At 44.3% G+C, this 22,318-nt stretch overlaps 1 protein-coding gene across 3 annotated transcripts; it reads right to left on the bottom strand.

The window, feature by feature from the left end:
- Window positions 1–1,310: 1,310 nt before the first annotated feature.
- On the bottom strand, window positions 1,311–22,200 carry LOC149324348 (uncharacterized). 3 transcript variants are annotated; one of them, XM_089565600.1, is made up of 6 exons: window positions 21,877–22,200; window positions 20,897–20,978; window positions 20,250–20,324; window positions 10,297–10,427; window positions 4,601–4,709; window positions 1,311–1,378 (listed from the first exon to the last, which is right to left on the bottom strand). In XM_089565600.1, exons 1-6 carry the CDS (start codon window positions 21,890–21,892, stop codon window positions 1,333–1,335), a joined length of 459 nt encoding a protein of 152 aa, XP_089421726.1. In that variant the 5' UTR covers window positions 21,893–22,200; the 3' UTR covers window positions 1,311–1,332. The 3 variants fall into 3 exon arrangements, with proteins under 3 accessions (XP_089421726.1, XP_089421727.1, XP_089421728.1); XM_089565601.1 differs by having other exon boundaries at window positions 20,897–20,975; window positions 21,877–22,199; XM_089565602.1 differs by having other exon boundaries at window positions 1,311–1,383; window positions 21,877–22,198.
- Between the last annotated feature and the right edge of the window lie 118 nt (window positions 22,201–22,318).

Below are 22,318 nucleotides of genomic sequence, written 5' to 3'. Positions count from 1 at the left end.
GAGACCTAAGGCCCCGTCGGCGAAAGCTCTGCAGGACTACGAATAAAGTTGTTACCAACCAACCAAGGAGTGGATAGCTATAACCTGTCCAAGGCCCGAGTTGAAAACTGTGATGAGCATTATGCAGCTAGATAGGGGTTTTAATTAACGATCTATATTCAAACTTCTCACTCAAAGTTCGTCAAAGTTCATTAGACACAGCGAATTAGGAGTGTAGGATGTAACTGGTCTGCATTTTACCGTTCCTGCAATTCCTATTTCAAGGCTTGAATGAAAATACTTTCCTATCTGGCAATCACTAAAACAGCACTGCAGCCATTTAAGTCGTGAAATGTGCACCGAAACAAAACTTTTATTAAAAGATGTAGGTTAGCGCTACCACACTTTCATAGAGTCGAAGTGCTAAAGCACCCATACTCTGCATGATCTCTTTGCGCGTAAATATGCCCAGTTGGCGTAAATTAATCCGGAGAATTTCAGTTTTGTCTGTTTTATATCCCGTGATCATATATGGGATATTAAACGAGGCACGTCATGGCAGAAAAAGCAATAGGCTGCTTGTTTTATTTGGTTTCTGGGTGCATTGAAGATAATTGTTGAGGACAGAAGGTAAAGTAAGAAGAATTTTGATGCTAGACGAAAAGACAATGCCTCGCCAGAGAAGATGCAAACCTCGGTCAACAGCGCCCTTGTGTCTGTGCAACAATGTTAGGCGCTCTGATCTCTTCGTCCGTAAATATCTACGCATTTGAAGTCAGAAATACAAGTCTTTTAGGATTCCTATTATTCCGCACTACTCCTATTCATCCAAGCGGATGCGAAATACCGTGTATTGCTGCTATCGACGCTTCAGTGCTTTCGCCTACCATACCCACAACACATTTATTTGGTATCCGGAGCTTTCCCAGTCAAAATGCACTACAGGAATTTACGACAGAAAACTTCTGTAGTCTGTCGTATTTTGGGCATGTAGTATTTCTGTAGTCTGTCCTCTGTAGTCTGTAGTGTCGTACTTCTGTAGTCTGTCTTCTGTAGTGTAGTATTTCTGTAGTCTGTCTTCTGTAGTGCAGTATTTCTGTAGTCTTTCTGTAGTGTAGTATTTCTGTAGTCTGTCTTCTGTAGTGACGTAATTCTGTAGTGTCGTATCTCTGTAGTCTGCCTTCTGTAGTGCATTTGTGTAGTGTGTTGTATTCCTGTAGTCATTACCAAGTACGCTTCATTTGTCAATTAATATGCAGCTACAGAGCAGCAGTCTGACTCTGAACATTCAATGCATTCCTGCAGTACAGCCAGATATAAAAACACCTCACTTGGAGCAAATCGACTATTTATTTACATATATACAGAATTTTTCTTCAGCAGGTCTCTCTTGTTCAGACTGTCCTAGGTGAAGAAAAAGAACAGTGATATATATAGTATGCATACACAACAAATGCATGCAAATGTTACAAAAGTCATACAGTGGAATCTTGATTATGCATTCCCCTTTCATGCAACGATCCACATTTAACATCAAATTGGCACGGGCCCCGACGTAAACCCATAGGAATAATGCATTAAAGCCTCAAATACAACTGAAGAATATGCACACGCCTGGTATGTAGAAAACCAGCGAAAAGGACGCATTCACAAGGAGGAGAAGTACACAGGACAACGCTGGAAACACAACTGAAAATTCTTTACTTCGCCAACATCAGAACAGGCCGCACATGCGCGAGAGCACCACAAATGCTATCAAAACAGCAAAACACAAAACTGATTAAGCGAGCGAAGAAACATGTGGCAATCTATGTCCCATTCATGAAAGTGTACTCTTTTGCCGTGAACTTGACAGAGCTGTCGCTGACGCAATCAGTCCCTAACTGCTTGATTTTAAAAGCTTCTAAGATTTCTCGTTCTATCTGTGTTTTGCCGCGGCCGATGATTTTGACATTATGGAACAGAGGGGTGCAGTCTTTGCAGTGGTTGCAGTGTCTTGGAAGATTTTCTGTGTTGCCTGGCTGCAGCGAAGTGCGGTGCTGCCTCATACGGTCGTTTGCGCATTGACCCGTTTGACCTATGTAGGCCTTACCACAGGACAGTGGGAGCGAGTAAACAACATTGGTTGTGCATTTGGTGAACATGCTCTGGTGTTTAACATTACATTTCTTTTTTGTGCTGATTTTTGAGATACGTGAACAAAGCGACGACAGTTTGGTGGGTGCAGAAAAGACTACCTTACACCGTATTTCTTGGCTACCTTCTTAACGTTATGTGAGACTTTATGCAGGTATGGCATTACAGCAGGTCTGGATTCCTCACTAGGCGTTTCATCTCTTTTGTATTGTGACTTAAATTTACTGGTCAAGGTCTCAGCAATAGAAACGAGCAATAGAAACGTGACAGTGTCGAAGCGGCCGCAAATGACATTTTGACCTTCTTTACCGATACCTGTCCTGACTTGAGTTTTACTCATGAAGTACCCCTTGATGATTCAATTAGGTTTTTAGATTTGACTCTCACCTTCTCTGATGAAAGCCATGTTTGCTGGAACTACTCTCCACGGACCAAGAAAAGCCTGCTGCCCTACTCCTCCTCACATTCCAAACTTGTGAAGAGAGGCATTGCCAACCTTTGCCTCGGTAATGCTCTGCGCAGGTCTTGTGCACACAGTATGCAAAAGAGTTTCTTAGTGCAACTTGACCGCTTGAGGTCAGCGGGCTACCCTGAGGACGTCCTCGTTTCTATTGCTGAGACCTTGACCAGTAAATTTAAGTCACAATACAAAAGAGATGAAACGCCTAGTGAGGAATCCAGACCTGCTGTAATGCCATACCTGCATAAAGTCTCACATAACGTTAAGAAGGTAGCCAAGAAATACGGTGTTAAGGTAGTCTTTTCTGCGCCCACCAAACTGTCGTCGCTTTGTTCACGTATCTCAAAAATCAGCACAAAAAAGAAATGTAATGTTAAACACCAGAGCATGTTCACCAAATGCACAACCAATGTTGTTTACTCGCTCCCACTGTCCTGTGGTAAGGCCTACATAGGTCAAACGGGTCAATGCGTCAACGACCGTATGAGGCAGCACCGCACTTCGCTGCAGCCAGGCAACACAGCAAATCTTCCAAGACACTGCAACCACTGCAAAGACTGCACCCCTCTGTTCCATAATGTCAAAATCATCGGCCGCGGCAAAACACAGATAGAACGAGAAATCTTAGAAGCTTTTAAAATCAAGCAGTTAGGGACTGATTGCGTAAGCGACAGCTCTGTCAAGTTCACGGCAAAAGAGTACACTTTCATGAATGGGACATAGATTGCCACATGTTTCTTCGCTTGCTTAATCAGGTTTGTGTTTTGCTGTTTTGATAGCATTTGTGGTGCTCTCGCGCATGTGCGGCCTGTTCTGATGTTGGCGAAGTAAAGAATTTTCAGTTGTGTTTCCAGCGTTGTCCTGTGTACTTCTCCTCCTTGTGAATGCGTCCTTTTCGCTGGTTTTCTACATACCATGCACCAACTGGCCCAACAAGCTACGCTTCTTCAATACTATGCACACGCCGCTTCATACGATGGCTAGCGGGAACCGTCCGGAATGGGAGAGACATTGGCATGCAGAGCACTTTACTGACAGAAGTAACGTCAACCAAGCTGTTTCCAGATAGAAATCAAGATGCAGACGTGCATGCAACGTGTGACCAAGTGCATCATGGCCTGTAATGACGGTTCTGCCAACGGCTCAGAATGAGTCCGTGCATGCAACACGCATCTATCAGTGCGAGGCGGTCCGCCTGGCCCGTTTTTCCGCGCGCTTCACTTACGAAGACGTTGCGGGAATAAAAACTGCACGTTCATACCACCATAAAGTTATTGTAGAGGCGGTAAACAGAGTAGACATTTCTGTGATCGCTGGTGGCTAGTTCAAAAGCGCTTCTCGCTACACCTTGAGTAAAGCACATGTTAGGCCTACAACACCAAGCAAGCGGTGTACTGTCAGCCGGCAGAACGCACATCACTGCAGAAATCGTGCAAAGGTGGACATTGCGCTTTCTTTTTTCCTTTAAGATACGAATTCTTAGTACAGATACTGCTACCTGCTTCTGCGTAGTGACAGCGGTTTTAGAGAAAGTTTGAACAGAAAGACATGTCGCTGGCATGGCCGTATACTGTGCACTGCACATCTCCGAAGGGTTGTAGTAGTCATATTCCTGGCGCGTCGTTCATATTTTTTCGAGATTCATCCGACATCTACTTAATGTGCAGGAACAGAGCGCTCGCCTGCCTTGTCTAAAGCCGCCTCTTCCACGCTGAAAAGCCTGGCTGCGTGCGGTCTCAGAACAGTCTGCTAATGTGGTCCATAAGTGCTGTTAACAGTCTGGTTCATAAATATAATCTTCTGTGCGTCATCTGAGTAGCAGACTATCCTTAAGCAGAACTTGGGTAAAGCAGTATCTCACTATAGTAGGCAAATTCCAGTGAGATTTGCAGGTTATTCCAGTGCCTAAGTGTACCATACAGACAGTTAGGAAATACAGTCAAGTTACGAGTTTTGTAAGCACATGAGCTTACCAAATCTATTCATGCATATAACAAGAGACTATTGGCTTGAACAGATATTTACCGCCGCAGGCCACAGCACTTCTGTGCCAGGTAGCGCGTCACCTTCTTGTGGCGCTTTTGGAGATCCTCAGCCGAGCAACCCTTCAGCTTCAAATAGTGCCAGAAGGAATCTGCACAGATGGGGTAATAAGTAATGTTAGTGTGGTTGAATATAAAAAAATGAGCAGATCAAATAATGAGCATTAATACACCTAACATAGGTTGTCAGTTCGAATCCGTGCTGCAAGAAAGGCTCTAATTAACTAGTAAGTTTATGCTGCCCGACAGGCTGAACCGTATGACACCATCTGGTACATTCATGCCAAACGGTTCACCCACAAATTTTACAGGAATGTCGTGACTAAGCAGGCAGACTTTAATGCCTGCCAGACAGATATACATATACTGATCGATATAGTTTAGTTTCGAGCTGTGGTGTTCGAGCATCACACTGCGACCTGCTATTTTATTCCATTATCTAACCACCTCGGCTCCCATGGCAACTACTGGGATACACTGCTGCATTGGAGGCTGCCAACTTGGGTTCTATCCGTGGAATCAGCACAACTCAGGCTCAAAACGCAACCAGGCTGAGAACGCAACGCCATGCTCTAAAGTTACTACCTCGGGCTAATAGCTCTGGGAGCAAAGCTTCACACACTGGTGCATAATATTATACTTCAGATACACCCAGCAAAGCAGTAGAGAGAAAAGCCCTTTGATGAATAACAAAATTTAGCTGGAGTTTAAAAGCCCACTTGCACTCTGCGTAGGTTTGGGACTTGGGGGAAAAAGAGAGGTGCAGGAAATTGCAAAGGTTTTCAAGCAATTTCAACAAAATTTCAAAAATTATACAGCCCCTGAATTAGGGATGGCATACATCAAAGTGGTGACAAATGGAGTGACAAAGTTCCTTATACAGTGTGTGCACTGATGAGGAATGAGGAGGATTTAGTGTTTAACTGGAAGATTAACAGCAAATAAAGTTTATTGCGCATATCTGCTGCCTATGAAAGGCTAACCGCCGAATTCAGAAGTGCGCCTCAACTCGATACTCCGTCTCCACTCTGTGGAGTGGAGAAAACAACTGCTCTTCCATTTGATGGGCAGTTAGGATTGAAGAATGCCACTCGGCATTTCTTCAGACAAGGAGCTGCTCTAGAGACCTTCTTCCAACTGCCATCCCTCGAGGAAGCATGAAAGGCAAATGATGATGAGAATAAGGCGAAAAATTGCCTTTGGCTACAAAAAAGCATGGCATGGCTATTAAGTGTGTTTTATCACGCTGCACCACCTTAAGAACACAAAGAACCTCACCGTTTATTAGCCTAGTAAAACATCTTTTGCAAGCTGCCTGACGAAAGCAACAGAGAAAAACTACCGGAAACGCTTGCACATCTGGCAACCTTTGCCACCAATGATGAAGCGTCTATGTAGGCATTTACGAATGGTGTAAAAACTGCCGTTCGTCAACTTGTGGGAGGTTTCGCTGGCCTGCAGAGGCGCCAGCGGCGAAGCTGAGAAGTACCAAAATGGGTTTGGATTTATGGGGTTTAATGTCCCAAGTGACTCAGGCTATGAGGGATGCCATAGTGAAGGGCTCTGATAATTTCATCCACATGGGGTTCTTTCACGTGCACTGACATCGCACAGTACACAAGCTTCCAGCATTTTGTCTCCATCAGAATGCGACTGCCGCGGCCAGGATCGATCCTGTGTCGTTGAAGTCAACAGCTGAGCACCGCAACCCCTGAGACTGCTCCATCATCAAATTATGCATTACATAAATGACACTGCATCACAGAAAAGGACTAACAGTCATGGCCAAACTGTAGTTACAGCCAAAAGTTGGCACCATGAACCTGCTCCCCACATCCAAAAGCTTAGACAGCTTCAGCCAACACACAGGAATCAGATTGTCTCCCAAACCCCATGACACTGCCTCCCAAAGAAGGTGGCAGCCAATAAGTGGGCAACAAAAAAGTAAACTGTGGGTAACAACTTGAACGTCTTGCATCACGCTACAAGGTGATGTGAAATTTGAGGAAAGGCCCCAAGAAGCACATAATTTTTAGATTTTCAGAGCACTCTTAGCCCTTTAAATGCCAAATGTTTTTCTAAAAAACATGCCAGAAATTTTAAGCAATCAATTTTTTTGTGTACATTATTCTTGAAGCCACTTCATTGCATACACATGGGTAGCTGCAGAGCAGTCAGCTCAATGCACCGATTGTGTTTGACAGCACTCAGACATACAGACAAGGGACAGAAACAAAAAAGATGATGGCACAGGCACTGAACTTAAAACTTTTTCCAGAACTGCCGACATACTGCATAAATACCCACACCACAGGCACCAACACGCAGCGATTTATGCACTCGTGGTAACAAGAAGTAGTGGAAAAACAACAAAAGCTAGAAGCAAAAACCAGAGGACACAGCACAGGATAAAACCAGAAGAAGGTGAGAGAAAAATTTATAAGCAAGTCATTTTTAAAAGACTGCCAACAGTGGATAGGTTTGACCAAAAGAATATTTAAGAACTGGTCTGATAAAATGGAACTAAAAAACCTTATACACAAACACAGACCAAGCACAGTGAAAAAAAAAATGAAGGAGAAATGGCAAGAAAAACACGCAATAGAAGCAAAATGGTGATTGGGTAAGCAAACGAGAATTGAGCAGCAAACGAGAATTGAGCAACAAGCGAAGGTGAAGTGTGCTAAAAATTAAAAGGATAAAAAGGGAATAAAAACGCGCATGAGCCACAAAGGTGAAGCCAACAGTTAAGATGGTTAAAAGTGGAAGATGACGTACAGTGAAGCCGAGAGATAAAATATAAAAAAGTGAAATTCAATAACCAGTATGAAGGCAAAAATCAAGGAAAAACACCAAAAGAGGGAAGTTGGCGGAAGAGGCAAGGCATGTAACACACATGTAGAACCAGGGCTAGATCAAGTACATCCACAAAGAAAGGCAATCCTCCGAGTGAAACCAAGCGTGTTCTTTACATTCACCCGGAGCCTGAAAATCTCTGCGGCTTCCACCATTGCATTGTGTCAGCTTATTACGGGGCTCTATTAACAAAGTGGCTCTCTCGAACTTTGGGCAGCATGGCTTTTTTGCGTCCCATTATCAGCAGTGGACTTGCAGGTACCTAAGAGATGTACCCGATAAATCAGTGTAATGCTCTCTTAGCCTTCCATTGATGCCAATGTATACCTTGCAGCAAGAAAAAGGGATTGAGAAAGCACTTCTTGTGCATGCCACTAAGGGTTTCTGTGCAATGCAGTGCAGCCTGTTTCTTTTTTCTTTTTCATTGACGATCCTAGAGAGGTGTGATAGGTGATGGGGGGGGGCGGCAGCAAAATAAGCATCTACTCTATCTCTCGAATTTTCTAAAGGTAAATTTCACAGAACCTTAAGAAAATCGAAGAGAAAGCAGGAGTAGACATTGCCTTTTCTGACCCCCTAGCACCTATTGCAGTTGCGGAATCCTAAATGAAAAAAAAAAAAGACGCTGCACCACGTAGCACAGAAAACCCTTAGCGCCATGCGCGGAGGGCATTTAATCAATCCTTTTGTCTTGCGGCAAGGTATACATTGGCATCAATGAAAGGATAAGGGAGCATAAGATTGATTTATCGGGTACATTTCTCGGGAATCTGCCAGTCGGAATGAGCAAAACCACACACAGAGGCAGGTGACAACACAAGGCCGTACTGACAACTGAAAATTTATTGAACAGCAGTGCTTATATAGACAAGTCACATGTGTAATCTGCAAACAATCGTAAAGAGGCAAAAAAATTCAATGGCAACCATAGAGCTGAGCAAATATGACAATCACCTGCTCAAAAACGAAACAAAAACAACTGGGGGAAACACAGACAGAAACGCTAATTTTCCTGAAAAATGAACACAGTAGGCGTGCTGACACACTTATCTGGCTCCGACCTCAAGATGGCAACAGCCTCGACAATTTCTCTTTCCAACTGCTCCTTTCTTCATCCAATAATCTGTGTGCAGTTCAGTTTGGGATAGCAGTCTACAATGAGACAGTGAGTGGGACGGCAAATGCCTCCGGGTCTACTCAAGGAACACGCATACTCTTGCAAACAAATGTGTAAACATCTACCACTTTGGACGATATAAAACTGGCCACAGCTGAGGGGAATCTCGTACAACATGCCCGTTGGCGGTACTTTTTGAATGCCTCATGCCATGTGCAACGGGGGTGGTGTACACGATTCCTCTCAGCTGTGGTCGATTTTATACCGGCCAAATTAGTAGATGGTGAAACACTCCCTTGCAAGAGTATTAGCATTCCTTGGGTAGGCCCGGACGACCTTGCCTGCCTGTCCACTGTCCCATTTGTAAAGACTGTTAACCTAAACTGAACTGCACATTATTATTGGATGAATAAAGGGCCAGTTGGAAAGAAATTCTCAAGGCTGTTGCCATCCCGAGGTCGAAGCCAGATAGGTGGGATAGCATGCCTTCTGTGTCCATTTTTCAGAAAGAATTAGAATTTGTTTCCCTCCCTAGGTTGTTTTTGCAATGATTGTTTGCAGATTACATGCGCAACTGATCCATATGAGCACTCATTTCTTCAATAAATGTTCAGTTGTCGTACCGCCTTGTGTTTTGCCTGCCTTTGTCCCATCCTGTTTTGCGGTTTTTCTAACGATTTCCAACCAACTGGCCTACAAGCACGTCCTAAATCTGCAAGTCCATTGCCAAAACTGTGACCGAAAAAAGCCATGCCACCCATGTTCGAAAAAGTGCCATTGTGTTAAAAAAGCACCAGAATAAGCCGACATGACGAACTGGTGGGAGCCGCCGGGATTTTGAGGCTCGAGGATTAATGGGCAAGAACACCCTCAGAAAAAAAGATTGCCTTTCTTCAGGATGTTTGACCTAGCCCTGGTTTTAAAAACATCTTGCATGCCTTGACTTTTCTGCCAGCTCCTCTATTTTCGAGTTTTTGTTTGCTTTTATCTTTAATACTAATTGAATTTCATATTGATATTTTATCTCTCTCGTTTTTTCAGTAGCTCATCTTCCTCCTTTAGCCATGTTAATTCTTGGCTTCACCTTTGTTGCTCATGTGCATTTATTCCCCTTTTATTCTTTCAGTTTTTTAGCTCACTTCACCTTTGTAGACCAATTCTTGTTTGCTTGCCCAATCACCATTTTCTTTTCACGGCATGTTTTTTCTTGCCATTCTACTTTTATTTCAATGCCCTTGATCTGTGTTTGCGTGTAGTGTTTTAGTTCCGTGTTATCAGACCAGTACTTGAAAATTTTGGTCAAACCGTTCCACTGTTTCACGTGCTGGTGGTCTTAAAAATGACTTGCTTAAAACTATTCCTTTAACCTTGTTATGGTTTCATCCTTCCCTGCTCTATAGTCTTGGTTTCTGTTTCTAGTTTGTGTTGTTTTCCCACTATTGGCCATATCACTTATTGTTGCCACGAGTGCATAAAATTGCCACCTGTTGGCGCCTGTGTTTTGGTTATATATGCAGTGTTTCGGTGATTCTGGAATAAATATGTAGTCAGCACCTGTGCCCTCATATTTTTTCTTTCTGACCCCAGTCTGTGTTTCTAAGCTCTGTCAACCACAAAGGATCAGACCAACTAGACCGACAGCTTGTCCTATTCAAGCTCAATGCGTACTTTTCAAAGAAATGCTATGGCGAAAACACTGTACTTACAGTAAAGCCTGCTTGACTGAACGAATACCACTGGCAATTCGCAAATTCCCAGCCTGCTCCTGGTTGCTGGCTCAAGCCGCACGCAACTTTGTGGCTTGCACGACTTCCACGCAACTCTTGGTCCCTTGAAACTGAAACATAGAGGGATGAGTGAGAGATATCAGATTTGATATGCTTGTATTGCTGCAATGACTAAGAAAAAACGATATTTTCCATAAGAACAATTATTATTTCACACTAGCTTCGCAGAGTAAACCTCGTTTATCACGACCTCGTTAACACTGACATACTGCACAGTCCCAGCCTGACTGCATCTAGTTCTATGGTGTCATATGCTTGTTAGCTATGAGCCCTTGGCCTTGCACCGGTTAATACAGACAACCACGGAACGGGCAATCAGCTCCGAGCTTTTGAGTCATAGATACTCACAAGCTCAGTGGTCCCAGGGGTTCTAGAAATATTGGCAGGGCGACACAGTAACAAGCATTCCGCACCACTTGCTCTCGCTTCATTGCAAAAAACCTCTCCCAGCAGACCTGTCCTCCATTTTGCAGTGTGAAAATAATCAAATTCAAAGCATGCACACAAAATGTGGACCTCTCTTCGAACAGAGCTTCAGAAATACGGGTATAATTATTGTAATTAAACCTACCTGCAGTTTTCAATTTATCCTAAAATTTTATGCAACTCGACGAGCAATAAGCATTAAAAAGGAATTAAAATAGCCAGCACTGTTTAAACAATATAGCTACGAAGAAATACGAGACGTATCCACTACTCTCCAGTGGTTCTTTAGCTTCATGCATTATCATCTACACTTTCTTACAGGCACATTTGCACGCGAAACTTGGGTTTAACCCAATCTTGATGAATCTTTCTGGAATGCAACAATCAGGAGAAACCAGTTTTACTCAAAAACAAAGGGCCCTATACAATGCATCACAAGGCCAGCTAGGCACACTCAAGACTACAGCCCCTTCCACAAGTCTCCAATTTGCCTGTCCTCTACAAGTTGCAGGATCCCTGTCCACTGCTTGTCGAATTTCGCTATCCCGTCTTGCTAGTTCTCCCACTGCCCTTCTCAAACTCTTGGAATTCTGTTGCTCTAGCAGATCATCAGCTATTGTATTATTTTTTGTTTTAGCACTACACACTCCATGCCAACAATGCTGGATAATGTACTTTAAATAGGTTTGTAGAGTGTGCAAGTGGCTTGCAGCTTGACGAATAGGTGAGAAAAAAACGCGGAGCCTGACAAATAGGTGTGAAAAAAACGTGGGTTATTTGGAAGAAATGGGCTTGGGCAGGAGATGTAATGCAAAGGCAAGATAACCAGTGGTCCTTAAGAGTGATAGAGTGGATTCCAAGAGAAGGCAAACGTAGCAGGGGGCAGCAGAAAGTTAGGCGGGCGGATGAGATTAAGAAGTTTGTGGGGATACGGTGGCCACAACTGGCGAAGGACAGGGTTAATTGGAGAGACATGGGAGAGGCCTCTGCCCTGCATTGGGTGTTAGACTGATGATGATGACAACCTGGTGAATTTGCCTCGCAACAACCGCTGCAGCCTGATATTTTGTAGAGCAGCACAATGGCCTTCATTTTTTGAGTGGCGAAGTATTCAGCATTTTGTTTCAACCATGAGTGTAAAGGGAAGACATTTTATGTTGCACAAAATGAAGGAATTACATGCATACTGGGCTTTGGAAGAATGCCCTGTGGACATTACAAAACACTGCCATCCTTGCTTTATCTCTGCCAGGTAACAAAATTCATTATTCTCCAAATACTTTGGACAAAGACAAGCTGCCGTGCACTCATTCGAGCTCAGTGGACTTTCCCTCAAACCAATCTTCAGTAAATAATATCAGGATTAGGCAAAAGTAACTGTAGTGTATTTGGTAGAGAGAGGGTGCGGTAGATGGTCCTTGGCGATCAGAAAATGAACAAGGGAGGGGAAAACCTCAGGTTGCTAGAGCCAACGTTTCGACAAGGGGACTTGTCTTCGTCTGGGCAAAGCGTTCATCATCGGCAGGGGTTAAATAGGGCCTTCGCTCCGAGGAGGAAGGCCCCGGAGGTGGGGAAGGAAAGTGGTGTGGGAGGGGATGCGTGTCAGGAAGGGGAGGGAGGTGAATCATGATTCGTTAGGCTGCAATAGTGGAACAACTTATATCCGGGGGGTGTATAATGAACAAAAGGCTTTGAAGGGGCTGCGACGGGGGAAGGGGATGAGGCGCTGGGTGAACCTGCAAAACTCAGATAAAAGGATTAGTCAGCGTGGTACAGGGAAATGAGAACAAGGAAAAAATAAATAAATAAATAAATAGGCTGACACTGGAAGGAGAAAGGAAGGGGGGCATTTCCAAGGCAGGACAAGGCAGGGGGGGGAAATGGCTCGTGTTCAGAGAAAGCCAAAAAGTGGGGGCGGAGGGGGTAACAGGAGTGTCATGGTTTCCGAGAACTGGTAGCAGGGGATTAGGAGAAAAAAAAAGGTGAACAAAGGGAGAGGGTGACAAGGCCGGAAATCGGGTGGAAGATATGACGTGGGAAGGGTGCAAGGAGCGACAGTATACTTATGTGAGGTTCTAGGAAATAGTCTGACCACGTGCAAGACATTTGTTAATTTAAAATTATGCTGACCCTGGAATGTACCTGAGAGATTCCAAGTTTCCTCTGGACATGTTGATCCCTGTTGGTTGCAGTGTTTTAAATTTGTGGATTAGGAATGCTTCTCTGTATTTTCTGTCCCTAGTCGATTTGAAGCCTGACTGAAGAATGAACAATTTGAGTTCGTCGAATTTGTGATGGCGTTGATTAAAATGGGTCGACACTGCCTTCTGTTCATTCCGTGTTGTGTCAGCCCGGTGCCCGTTTAATCTGGCACTCATTGTTTGTCCGGTTTCTCCGATATATTGTTTCTGGCAGTAGGAGCACTGGAGCATGTAGATAATATTGGACGATGTGCAGTCAAAACTGGTCTTTATATCGAAACTGAAATCGCTTGCCGTACTTTTAACCGTAGTGTCCCTTTGTAAATGTTTGCATGTCTTGCATCTAGGTCGAGAGCATGAAGTTACTGTCGGTGGTGGTTTCTTACCGAGCCTAGCATGCACCAGGATGTCCTTCAGGTTTGTGTTGCGTCTGTATGTTACCCTTGGTGCGTCGGGAAATATTTTCTTGAGACGGTCGTTACCAGTTAAAATGGGGTGGTATTTCCGCAGGATATTGTTTATGTTTGGAAGCGCGTTTGAGTATTTCGTTATAAGTGCAGGAGGTCGTTGACTGTTAGCTTTTGTTCGTTTTTTAAGAACTACATCTCGTTTCAAAGTGGTTGCTCGTTGGAACGCATTATTAAGGATTGTCTGTGGATGGTTTCTGGTGATTAGTGTGTTTTTTAGCGAGTGGAGGTGTTTCAGGTAGTCATCGTCGTCGCTACATATTCTTCTTAGTCTCGTTGCCTGTCCTACGAATATACCTTGTTTGCAGTGTCTTGGATGATGGCTAGTGAAATCTAAGTATTGTTGTCGGTCAGTAGGCTTCCTGTAAAGTGTGGTTTTGAGCTTGCTATTTTCTAAATGGACAATGGCGTCAAGGAAATTGACTTGCGTTTTCGAGGAGTTGAAGGTGAATTTAATGCTGGAGTGGAATGAATTGAAATGTGTGACGAATGCCTTCAGGGTCTCAGCCCCATGCTCCCATATCATGAAAATATCGTCTATGTACCGCAGGTATATGAGTGGTTTTTTTTAGAAATGAATTTAGAAGTTTAGATTCTAGTAGCCCCATAAAAATGTTCGCGTAGGTGGGTGCGAAGGGAGTGCCCATGCTTGTTCCAAATACTTGAAGGTAGTAAGAAGAATTGAATTCAAAGTAGTTGAGTGTTAGTACCAATTCAAGTAGCGTGAGGTACACTTCAGTTTCGTGCGGGTGAGGACTTTGAGTTAGAATTTTTAAGAGTGCGTCGATACCTTCATTAATGGGAATATTTGTGTACAAAGCGGCGACATCAAGTGTGACAAGTATGCTATCTGCTGGGATAATGGAAGCGTCATTCAGAGACTCTATTATGCGGAGAAAGTGCGGTGTATCCTCGACAAAGGAAGGGAGGTGGGTGGGAATATCTGCAAGATAGTTGTTCAGGAAAATTGATAAGTTCTCTGTGGGCGTGTTATTGTTTGAAACGATAGGTCTGCCGGGGATATCTGCAGTAAACAAGTCTTCTGCGGAAACCTTATGGATTTTGGGAAGTAGGTAAAAGCGTCCTGCCTGTTTGTTTAGCGGATTTAAGAAGTGGTAATCGGACTGCGTGATTAGTTCTCTTGATAGTAAGTTTGCCAGTTTGTTCAGAATCAATTTGCAGAACTCTGAAGTGGGATCTGAATCTAATTTCTTATAAAGACAAGGGTTGTTAAGTTGCCTAAAAGCTTCTTTTTTGTATTTTTCGGCTGGCAGGATAACTATGCTACCTCCTTTGTCTGCAGGTTTAATGACTATATCGGTTCTAGAAGCTAAGTGGTTCAGAGTAGCCTGTTCCGTTGGGGTAACGTTTCTGCGTTTTCGAGCTTGCTTTGTTTGGTCTATAATTTCTTTTGAGACAGATTTAATGTACAAGTCTAATTCTGGACTCTGCTGCGCTTCCGGCATCCACGTGCTTTCGGCTTTGAGAGGGATGGGATTAAGGCTGGTTACTGCAGTAGGGTGAGCACGTGTTGACCACGTGTTACAGGAAAGAGCTAGGTTAGTAATTGGGGTGTTTGCTTTTTCGGCAAAGAATTCCTTAATTCGCAATCTTCGCGCAAATTCTGTGAGGTCTCTGTGAAGTTCATACTCGTTAAAATTATTGTTAGTTGGACAAAATGTAAGGCCATGCTTCAGATCAGAATCCGTTTGTCGCTATCACTTAGGGATTTGGAAATATCGACAATGTTGCTGTCAGTGTCCTGCGGCGGAAAATGCGTATCTTTTGTCTGTATGGAAATTGGAGGGCGGTTGTTAAACTGTCCAGATGTATTCGTATCTAGCGGAAATTTATCTCTAATTTGTTTATGCTGTTGTTTATCGTGCAGCTTGCGTTCCTTTCTGGCAACAAAATCTGCTAGTGCCTGGCTTTCGCCTGAATTTAGTTCTATCTTACTAAGTTGATCATCGAGGGAATTTAACTGCTCTTGGCAATGTTCTTTTAAAATAGCTATGAATGAAAGGGATGCGTCATTTGAAACCTTTTTCCATCGAGCGAGGAGTTCAGGCCTGAGCGCACCGAGGGAGCACCTAACATTAACTCGAAGTCCTTTGGGTATTGTCCTGTGCTGCGAGTAGGATTTGTAAGTGTGTAGGTGGAATCGGTAGTTAGTTTGTTTAGTGGCTAGTTTTCTGGCGACCAGGAAAATTCGTCTTTTGGGTTCGGGGCGATTGGTGCTGCCAGATGTGAGTCATCTGCGCTTGTGCCGAGTGGACCTCTTGACGGGTGTTGTGTGTTTAGGGGACTTCTGTTTGGGGGTGGTATCGGTGTCGAGGTCCGCGTCGGTGACAATCTGGGTGCTAGTGTACGTCACTAATCGCTTAGGTGTCTGTGTGAAGTGGTCGCTTTGTTGTTTAGTGGCTACTTTCGGTGTGATTCCTGCGTGCTGTTCCGCTGGTGTGGGATCCACGGTTACCGTCTGTGTGCCAGCGTCGCGAGTCTCTGGAGTGAACTGTGTGGAGGTGTCCTGGGTCCTAGCGGGGGCAGGCTGTGTTCGTTCAGGGGTGTTGTCGCTTTTGTGGGTGGTCTGTTGTTGAGTGTTGGCCAGAGTGGGAGAGGGAGCATGAGTGGGCTGTAGCGTCCGCCTAAATGTGTTTCTTTATGTTGTCTGCCATTACTTGGACGTCAAAAAAAATTAGGGTGAAGTCCATCTCTGGCCAGGAGTGCCTCAGGGTCATGATGGATCTGAGCGTGGTGGATGATTTCAACGTCTTTTTGGTAATGTTCCATGTCCAGCAAAAAATTGTTGAGCTTAAACGAGTCCTGTGCGTGAGCTGCGAGTTGGCGGAATTGTGGCATGTGTCTGTGGTGCAAGTTGACTACCCTAGGAAGCACGGTTGTCAAGTGCAGTTTCGTGTTTGGTCTGTTGGCATGGACCTCGTGTACCAGTGTATTCATGGCCTCAATGGTCTGTTCCGCACTGCTGTGTTTCAGGTCATTAGTCCCGCAGTGAATGACGAAGTGCGTGATGTTCTGTGGTGCAGCGACCATAGAACTAGATGCAGTCAGGCTGGGACTGTGCAGTATGTCAGTGTTAACGAGGTCGTGATAAACGAGGTTTACTCTGCGAAGCTAGTGTATTTCAGTGCCTTTTACAGAAAGTTTTGGAAACAGAAAAGTTTATGAGCTTTGTGAGCACATGATTGCCCAATCTATTTACATAGTGAAATGGGAAATTTGCCTTCCTATTCAATTTATGCACATTCAAACGATATTTACCGCTGTAGGCCACATCAGTTTTGTACCAGGTAGCACATGCCAAAAAAAGCCTTGATAGCGTAATAAGTAATGTGTGGTTGACTATAGAACTTAAAATCTAGGCCATATCTCTTGGATCTAATCTTGACATATTTCTGCATAATACTATACTGCAGATACAAAAAGAAAAGCAATAGAGAGAGACAGAGAAACTTTGCTAATGAAATGAACAAAATATTTACTTAAAATCACTGACCTGTTACTCAGCATGAGGGAGGAAATAAGAGGGAAAGACGAAGGAAAGCAGATGCAGAAAATTGTTAACGTTTAGAAAATAATAAATTTAAACAATTTTTGGAAATGATGTATCCATTACTTTACTTGGTTTTAAAGGGTTTAATGCCACAAAGCGGCGCAGGCTATACAGGGCGCTATTGTAGAGGACTGGAAAATTCTTTAGGTGTGCTGACATAACACGGTACCTGGGCCTCTAGCATTTCGTCTCCATTGAAATGAGACTAGTACAGCTGGAATCAAAACTGGCTGGAATCGAACCTGCCTCTTCCGGGTCAGTAGCCAAGCACAATAACCATTCAGCCACCATGACGGCTCCCATTTGGGGTGACATGCATCAATGTGGTGACTGACGGGTCTGACAAAGTTCACTTCAGAGAGGGTGTGCATTGATGAGGTTATGTAGTTCAATTCTCCCTATGCCACATAATTAGACAGGTAAAAATTTATTATGAGCATATGCTGCCTATGGCAGGCCAAGAGATGTAAGACACAAAGCATATGTCCATAAAATGAAAGCAAGAAGAGCACAATTTCCTGCTGTGAGTAACCGCTCCACTATCCAAAAGGATAGCCCGCTTCTTTAAAAAATGTATGTCCTGCCTATGTCCATTTATGATTCCCGCTCAGATTTTAATTTGCATTTATTTCCAACCAACTCAGTTCTCTCCCAATCTCTTATCATTAACCCTATGATTTTCCTGAGTGGTTCACCGCACTGTTCTCAATTTTAAGCCCTTTATAAAGTACCCCACTTTTCCCGACAGCTTAGCAAAGGCAAAGCAGTTTAAAATTTCTTTTTGAGCATACTGCAAGGTGCTGCTCGTAACTTCTGAGTGCATGCCTAAGGCAATAAACCCCTTTCTTATTCTCCCAACCATTTCTTTCAAATGCTCTATATCTGTGCATGACCTGGCCGAGGTGTATTCTGTTTCGACTTCCAGTACCTTACTGCATTTCATAAAAAGGCCTCTTTCCTGATTATTAAGCATTGATTTAGCTCTCATTTTCACACTGAGTATTGATGTCCTCAATCATTTGCAAGAATTCATCACTTATACTACAACTCACCACTAATACTACAATAACATGAAATCAAATATAACTGATCGGTTCTCCATGAGTCTTCGCATTTCCTGAACCAACCTGCTGCTATGCAGAGAGGGTCACCTCGTCTAGCATCATCACATCTTGTTCAGGGTATGTGGGTTGTGCAAAGTAAACAACCGTTGATTTCAGGTCACTGCAGTCAAAACTACAAAGTAGCTGGTGCAATGAAATGTTAGTTCTAAGAAGGTCTGGTCGTTTTTTTTTATGCGGGCCCAAGTGAACACAGGCTAAACTGCATGCTGTTTGATGTCAGTGCAGGATAAAGATCCCCAGGTGGCCAAAATTTTTCTGCAGCCCTCTGCTACGGCACCTCTTTTCTTTAACTCCCCCCTTTATCCCTCTCCTTGCATCATGGTTCAGGTGCCTATCAAGATGTGAGACAGTTACTCTGTCACTTCCTTGGCTCAAAAACCAATTTTAAATTTTTCAAGGATACTTTCAAGAATGTAGAGGTACAAACTGTACAGTTAACCACATGCCACAGCAATAAACTAGCAATACATCTGCGCTGACAGGAGCTTGCCAAGTACGCTGCAAGGATGCTATGCCACGCAAGATTTGGTGTCATCATACAATGTTACTTTACTGACTGACATTTCAGTGTACAAGCAAGAAATACCATTAAAGTATTATTGTACAGCACAACGTTTTTAAAGGCCCCCTGCCCACCCGCGGCCAGCAGACACTCTCTACCTCACTTTGAGCGAGCCTCCTCTCCTTCCATTCCCTCCTCGAAATTTTTCTCTCCCGCTCCTCGTCGAGTAGGCTCGGCAAGGCAAAATCACCCCTTCCTTCTCCGGTGTAAGCCGGAGGCGTGGTGTCTGTGGAGTGCGTCACAGGGCGACGTCATGGCCCCGCCTTCAATAGAATTCTTTTCTTGGTTTTTGCATTTTCTCCGCACACTGAACGATCGAGAGGCGCGATCGGCTCGACCACCTAGACTTGTTAGCGAGCGCATCCTTTCATACATCTGTTTGTCATTCCCAGTTAACGAGCCACCTTTTCATTTTCTTTTAGGCCTCCCCACCGTTTCACGAGCGGAGGGGCGGAAGTCGGTTGTGTTCGAAACACACGGCGAAGCGCGGACCCGGCAACCGCCCGTTTGCTTTTCTCCATGCGTGTTTGTGTTCTGTGTGTTTGTGTCTTTTCTCCGCTCCAAAGCACATGTCATTCATTGGAGTCAAGGCGTACGCAAGATGCACGAAAGATAAGCGGTATGTGTGCGGAGCGGTAAAGTGGGCGAGCGAGGGAAAGGCTCTGCTGCAGTACTAATTAAAACCTTGTTTTGGGGGGCTCGCATAGAAGAAAAGAAACTGAGAAGGGAGCGCGCACGCAGAGCGTCTCGTGACGGGATCACGGCGGGGGGGGGGGGGGGGGGGGCGAGCCAACTCCCTCAGTTTTACTGTTTTTTACTTTTTATGGCTAGGGTTCAAGGCTGTCGCCGCACGCTCCCTCCGCAGTTTTTTTTATTTTTGTTCCTTCATGCGGGTTTGTAGGCATGAGCCAGAACAGAAGGCGCTGCGGAAAGCGTTGTGCAGACGACGCGACGCCAAGGCTACGCCCAACCTTCTCCCGTCAGTCAGAACGATGCACCAATGGAGTGCCTTTAGCGAAAGTAGCCCCCCTTGACGTCAGCGGGGTGCAGAGTAGTGGGCCGGGCCCGTTTTTGAAGGAAGGAAAGAACGAACGGGCTTTGATTTGAATTTTCGCAGCTTTTCGGGGCGCGCATGGCTCTAGTATTTTGCAGAGGTTATCTTCGATGCCTCATCTATGCAGTGGGCTTGTTTTTCAAAAATGTCCGGACCCTGGTCAGTGGCCCTTTAAAAGATAAACGAACATTTTGGCCCTTTTATAGGACACACATGCATAAAAGGCAACAGGTGTGGAATATTCACTGCACCTGAAGCAGGCTCAACTTTATAATAACAGCGCAGTGTCAAGAGCTACATGAGCGGCTATATTTCGTACAAATTTGCAGTTCATGTAATAAGCTGAGGTACTGCTGTAAAGTGCATGTAGAGTTCTGCATGCATTTTTAAACACAGCAGTGAGCCTATGTTGAAAATATTTTTCAAAACAGGCAGGTAAGGTATGCGTAACTGAAAAAGATAATTACCATGAATGGCTTGGAGGGATGGCACAGCTGAAGGCAGGAAGCACGCATGGCCCAGCAGATGCTGGCAGCTGGCAACTGCAGATAAATACGTCCCGACCAACAGCTGTCAGTGCCAGTGACAATGTCATGAATGACGACAAAACAAACTGTCGACTGCTTCAGAAATTAAAATGAGGTATTAATATAGGAACACAAGAAGCAATGAGGTGGCCCATGACAAAATAAATAAGGAGATTGTATGTGAAACACACCTACACATTCTTTGAGTACATTTACATGACTGTCATAACCACATTGAAAGATGAGCTGGCTGGAATACCGCTTTATTTTTATGCATGATGAAAAGAGCCCAACTATTCGAATATAGCATGCGCAGGCTTTAGTTAATTACTATTAGGGTGCCTTGCACCAGCGTCTAATGTATTCTTAAATTGAACATAGCACCCAGTCGACCAGTTTACCTTGCATAAATGAGAAGAGAGAATGCAAAAGACATGCATTCAATACCAAGGAGCCCGATATCTCACGTCACAACTGAGCATGATACGAAAATTAGTAGTGCATTTAACAAATTGCACACAAATAAAAACAGCAAAACATTTGTCGAGTGGTAATGCAAGTAGGGGCAAGAGCAAAAAAAAAACTACCGAAGAACACTGGTGAGTGAGGTGCAGGGAGGTCTGTGGGTAGGGTTCCGTGCCTGGGAACAGTTCCGAGCGCGGAGAACTGCTGCCGGCAGTCAACCAAGAATAAATAAGAGAAAGTGAAAATGAATAACAAACCATCACCAATTGCGAACGACCTGAAAGCGGGCCGCATAAGCGAGGCATACAGCAAAAAGCTTGAAATCCCAAATAAGTGTGCAGTTGCATCCCCAACAGTTCAGTGCCCTGAAGGAGAGGAAGCATGGACGCCTACAGTCCAGGGAAGACACAAGAACGACCTAACTGACATAATATTGCCAAATTCTGTTCCAATGGGGAAGCACAGATAAAAAGTTTACAAATGACTAGTAAATCTGCGCCAGCCTTCCACATGCGATCACTGTCTTCAAAAAAATTTGCATGACGAATATTAAGAAGTAAGCACTGATCCGATGAGCACCAACACCGAGCAAAACCATCCGTCGTCTGTTCGCAGTTCGCCTACCGCGAGTGCTTCATCGCGCAGCACTGCCGCTCATAATAATCTTCTAAATAGCACAAATCCATCCGATGGGTACCAGCCGCGAGCAAAATCGCCCGTTGTCAGTTCCCTTGCCTGTTCTCAGCTGTCCACGCAAAAGCGCTCTCACCCGCGGCACTGATCGTCGTCTTCTACGCAGTACAAATCCATGCCAGTTGAATGTAGTAAACATTGTAGTTTTTCGCAGCGCTAGCAAGCGACCGCATAACTCTGTTGTGATCTCTGGTGGCATTTTTATTTACCACGGCACCTGAGTACTAAACGCAGACATAGACTATGAAGCAAGACTTGTCACGCAGGCTATACGTCCGTTCTTTTCTGGCAACGCATTATAGCTGAGGCAACCGCGCGCAGACTGCCTCCACTGCCATCCCTATATAGCCGCACACTAATAACGCGTGTGAATACAGATCAGTAATAGAGAAGCGGTGACGGTACTCACCAATCATGCAGCTCATCCAGGCTTAGTAAAACCGCGCCGTCGTCTTCATTGCCTTTCCAGATGACAAGACGTCGTAGCGCTGCCTTTCTTCATGGCTTTGCCCGTCCAAACTCACCGATGTTGACTGGGCGTAATACTCGTCGTTGGCTTCCAAAACACACTTCTGTTCTTCACACATGTCCGCCGCACAAGCACTCAAACAATGCCATGAAAAGCCAAATAACACAAAACGTGAGGCAACGCACGCACTGACATGGCGCCGGCGCCAGCGGCTTTGCCCTTGTTTTTGCGTCGTTGAAAAACTGCAACTCAAATGCGCTTTTTTACTATTAATATTTAAATTATGTTCAGAAGAAAAATATCTCAATTTTTTTTAATTTATTTTTTTATTAAGTGCGAACACTAAAGCGCTTTTAAATACTTTTGTAGAAGCTGCGATCCT

The sequence above is a fragment of the Amblyomma mixtum genome, unplaced genomic scaffold (assembly GCF_055824585.1).
Source record: "Amblyomma mixtum isolate Tamu unplaced genomic scaffold, ASM5582458v1 scaffold_51, whole genome shotgun sequence".
Lineage (NCBI taxonomy): Eukaryota > Metazoa > Arthropoda > Arachnida > Ixodida > Ixodidae > Amblyomma > Amblyomma mixtum.
Note: the sequence above shows the minus strand (reverse complement) of the source record. Positions and strands in the feature narration are given on the sequence as shown.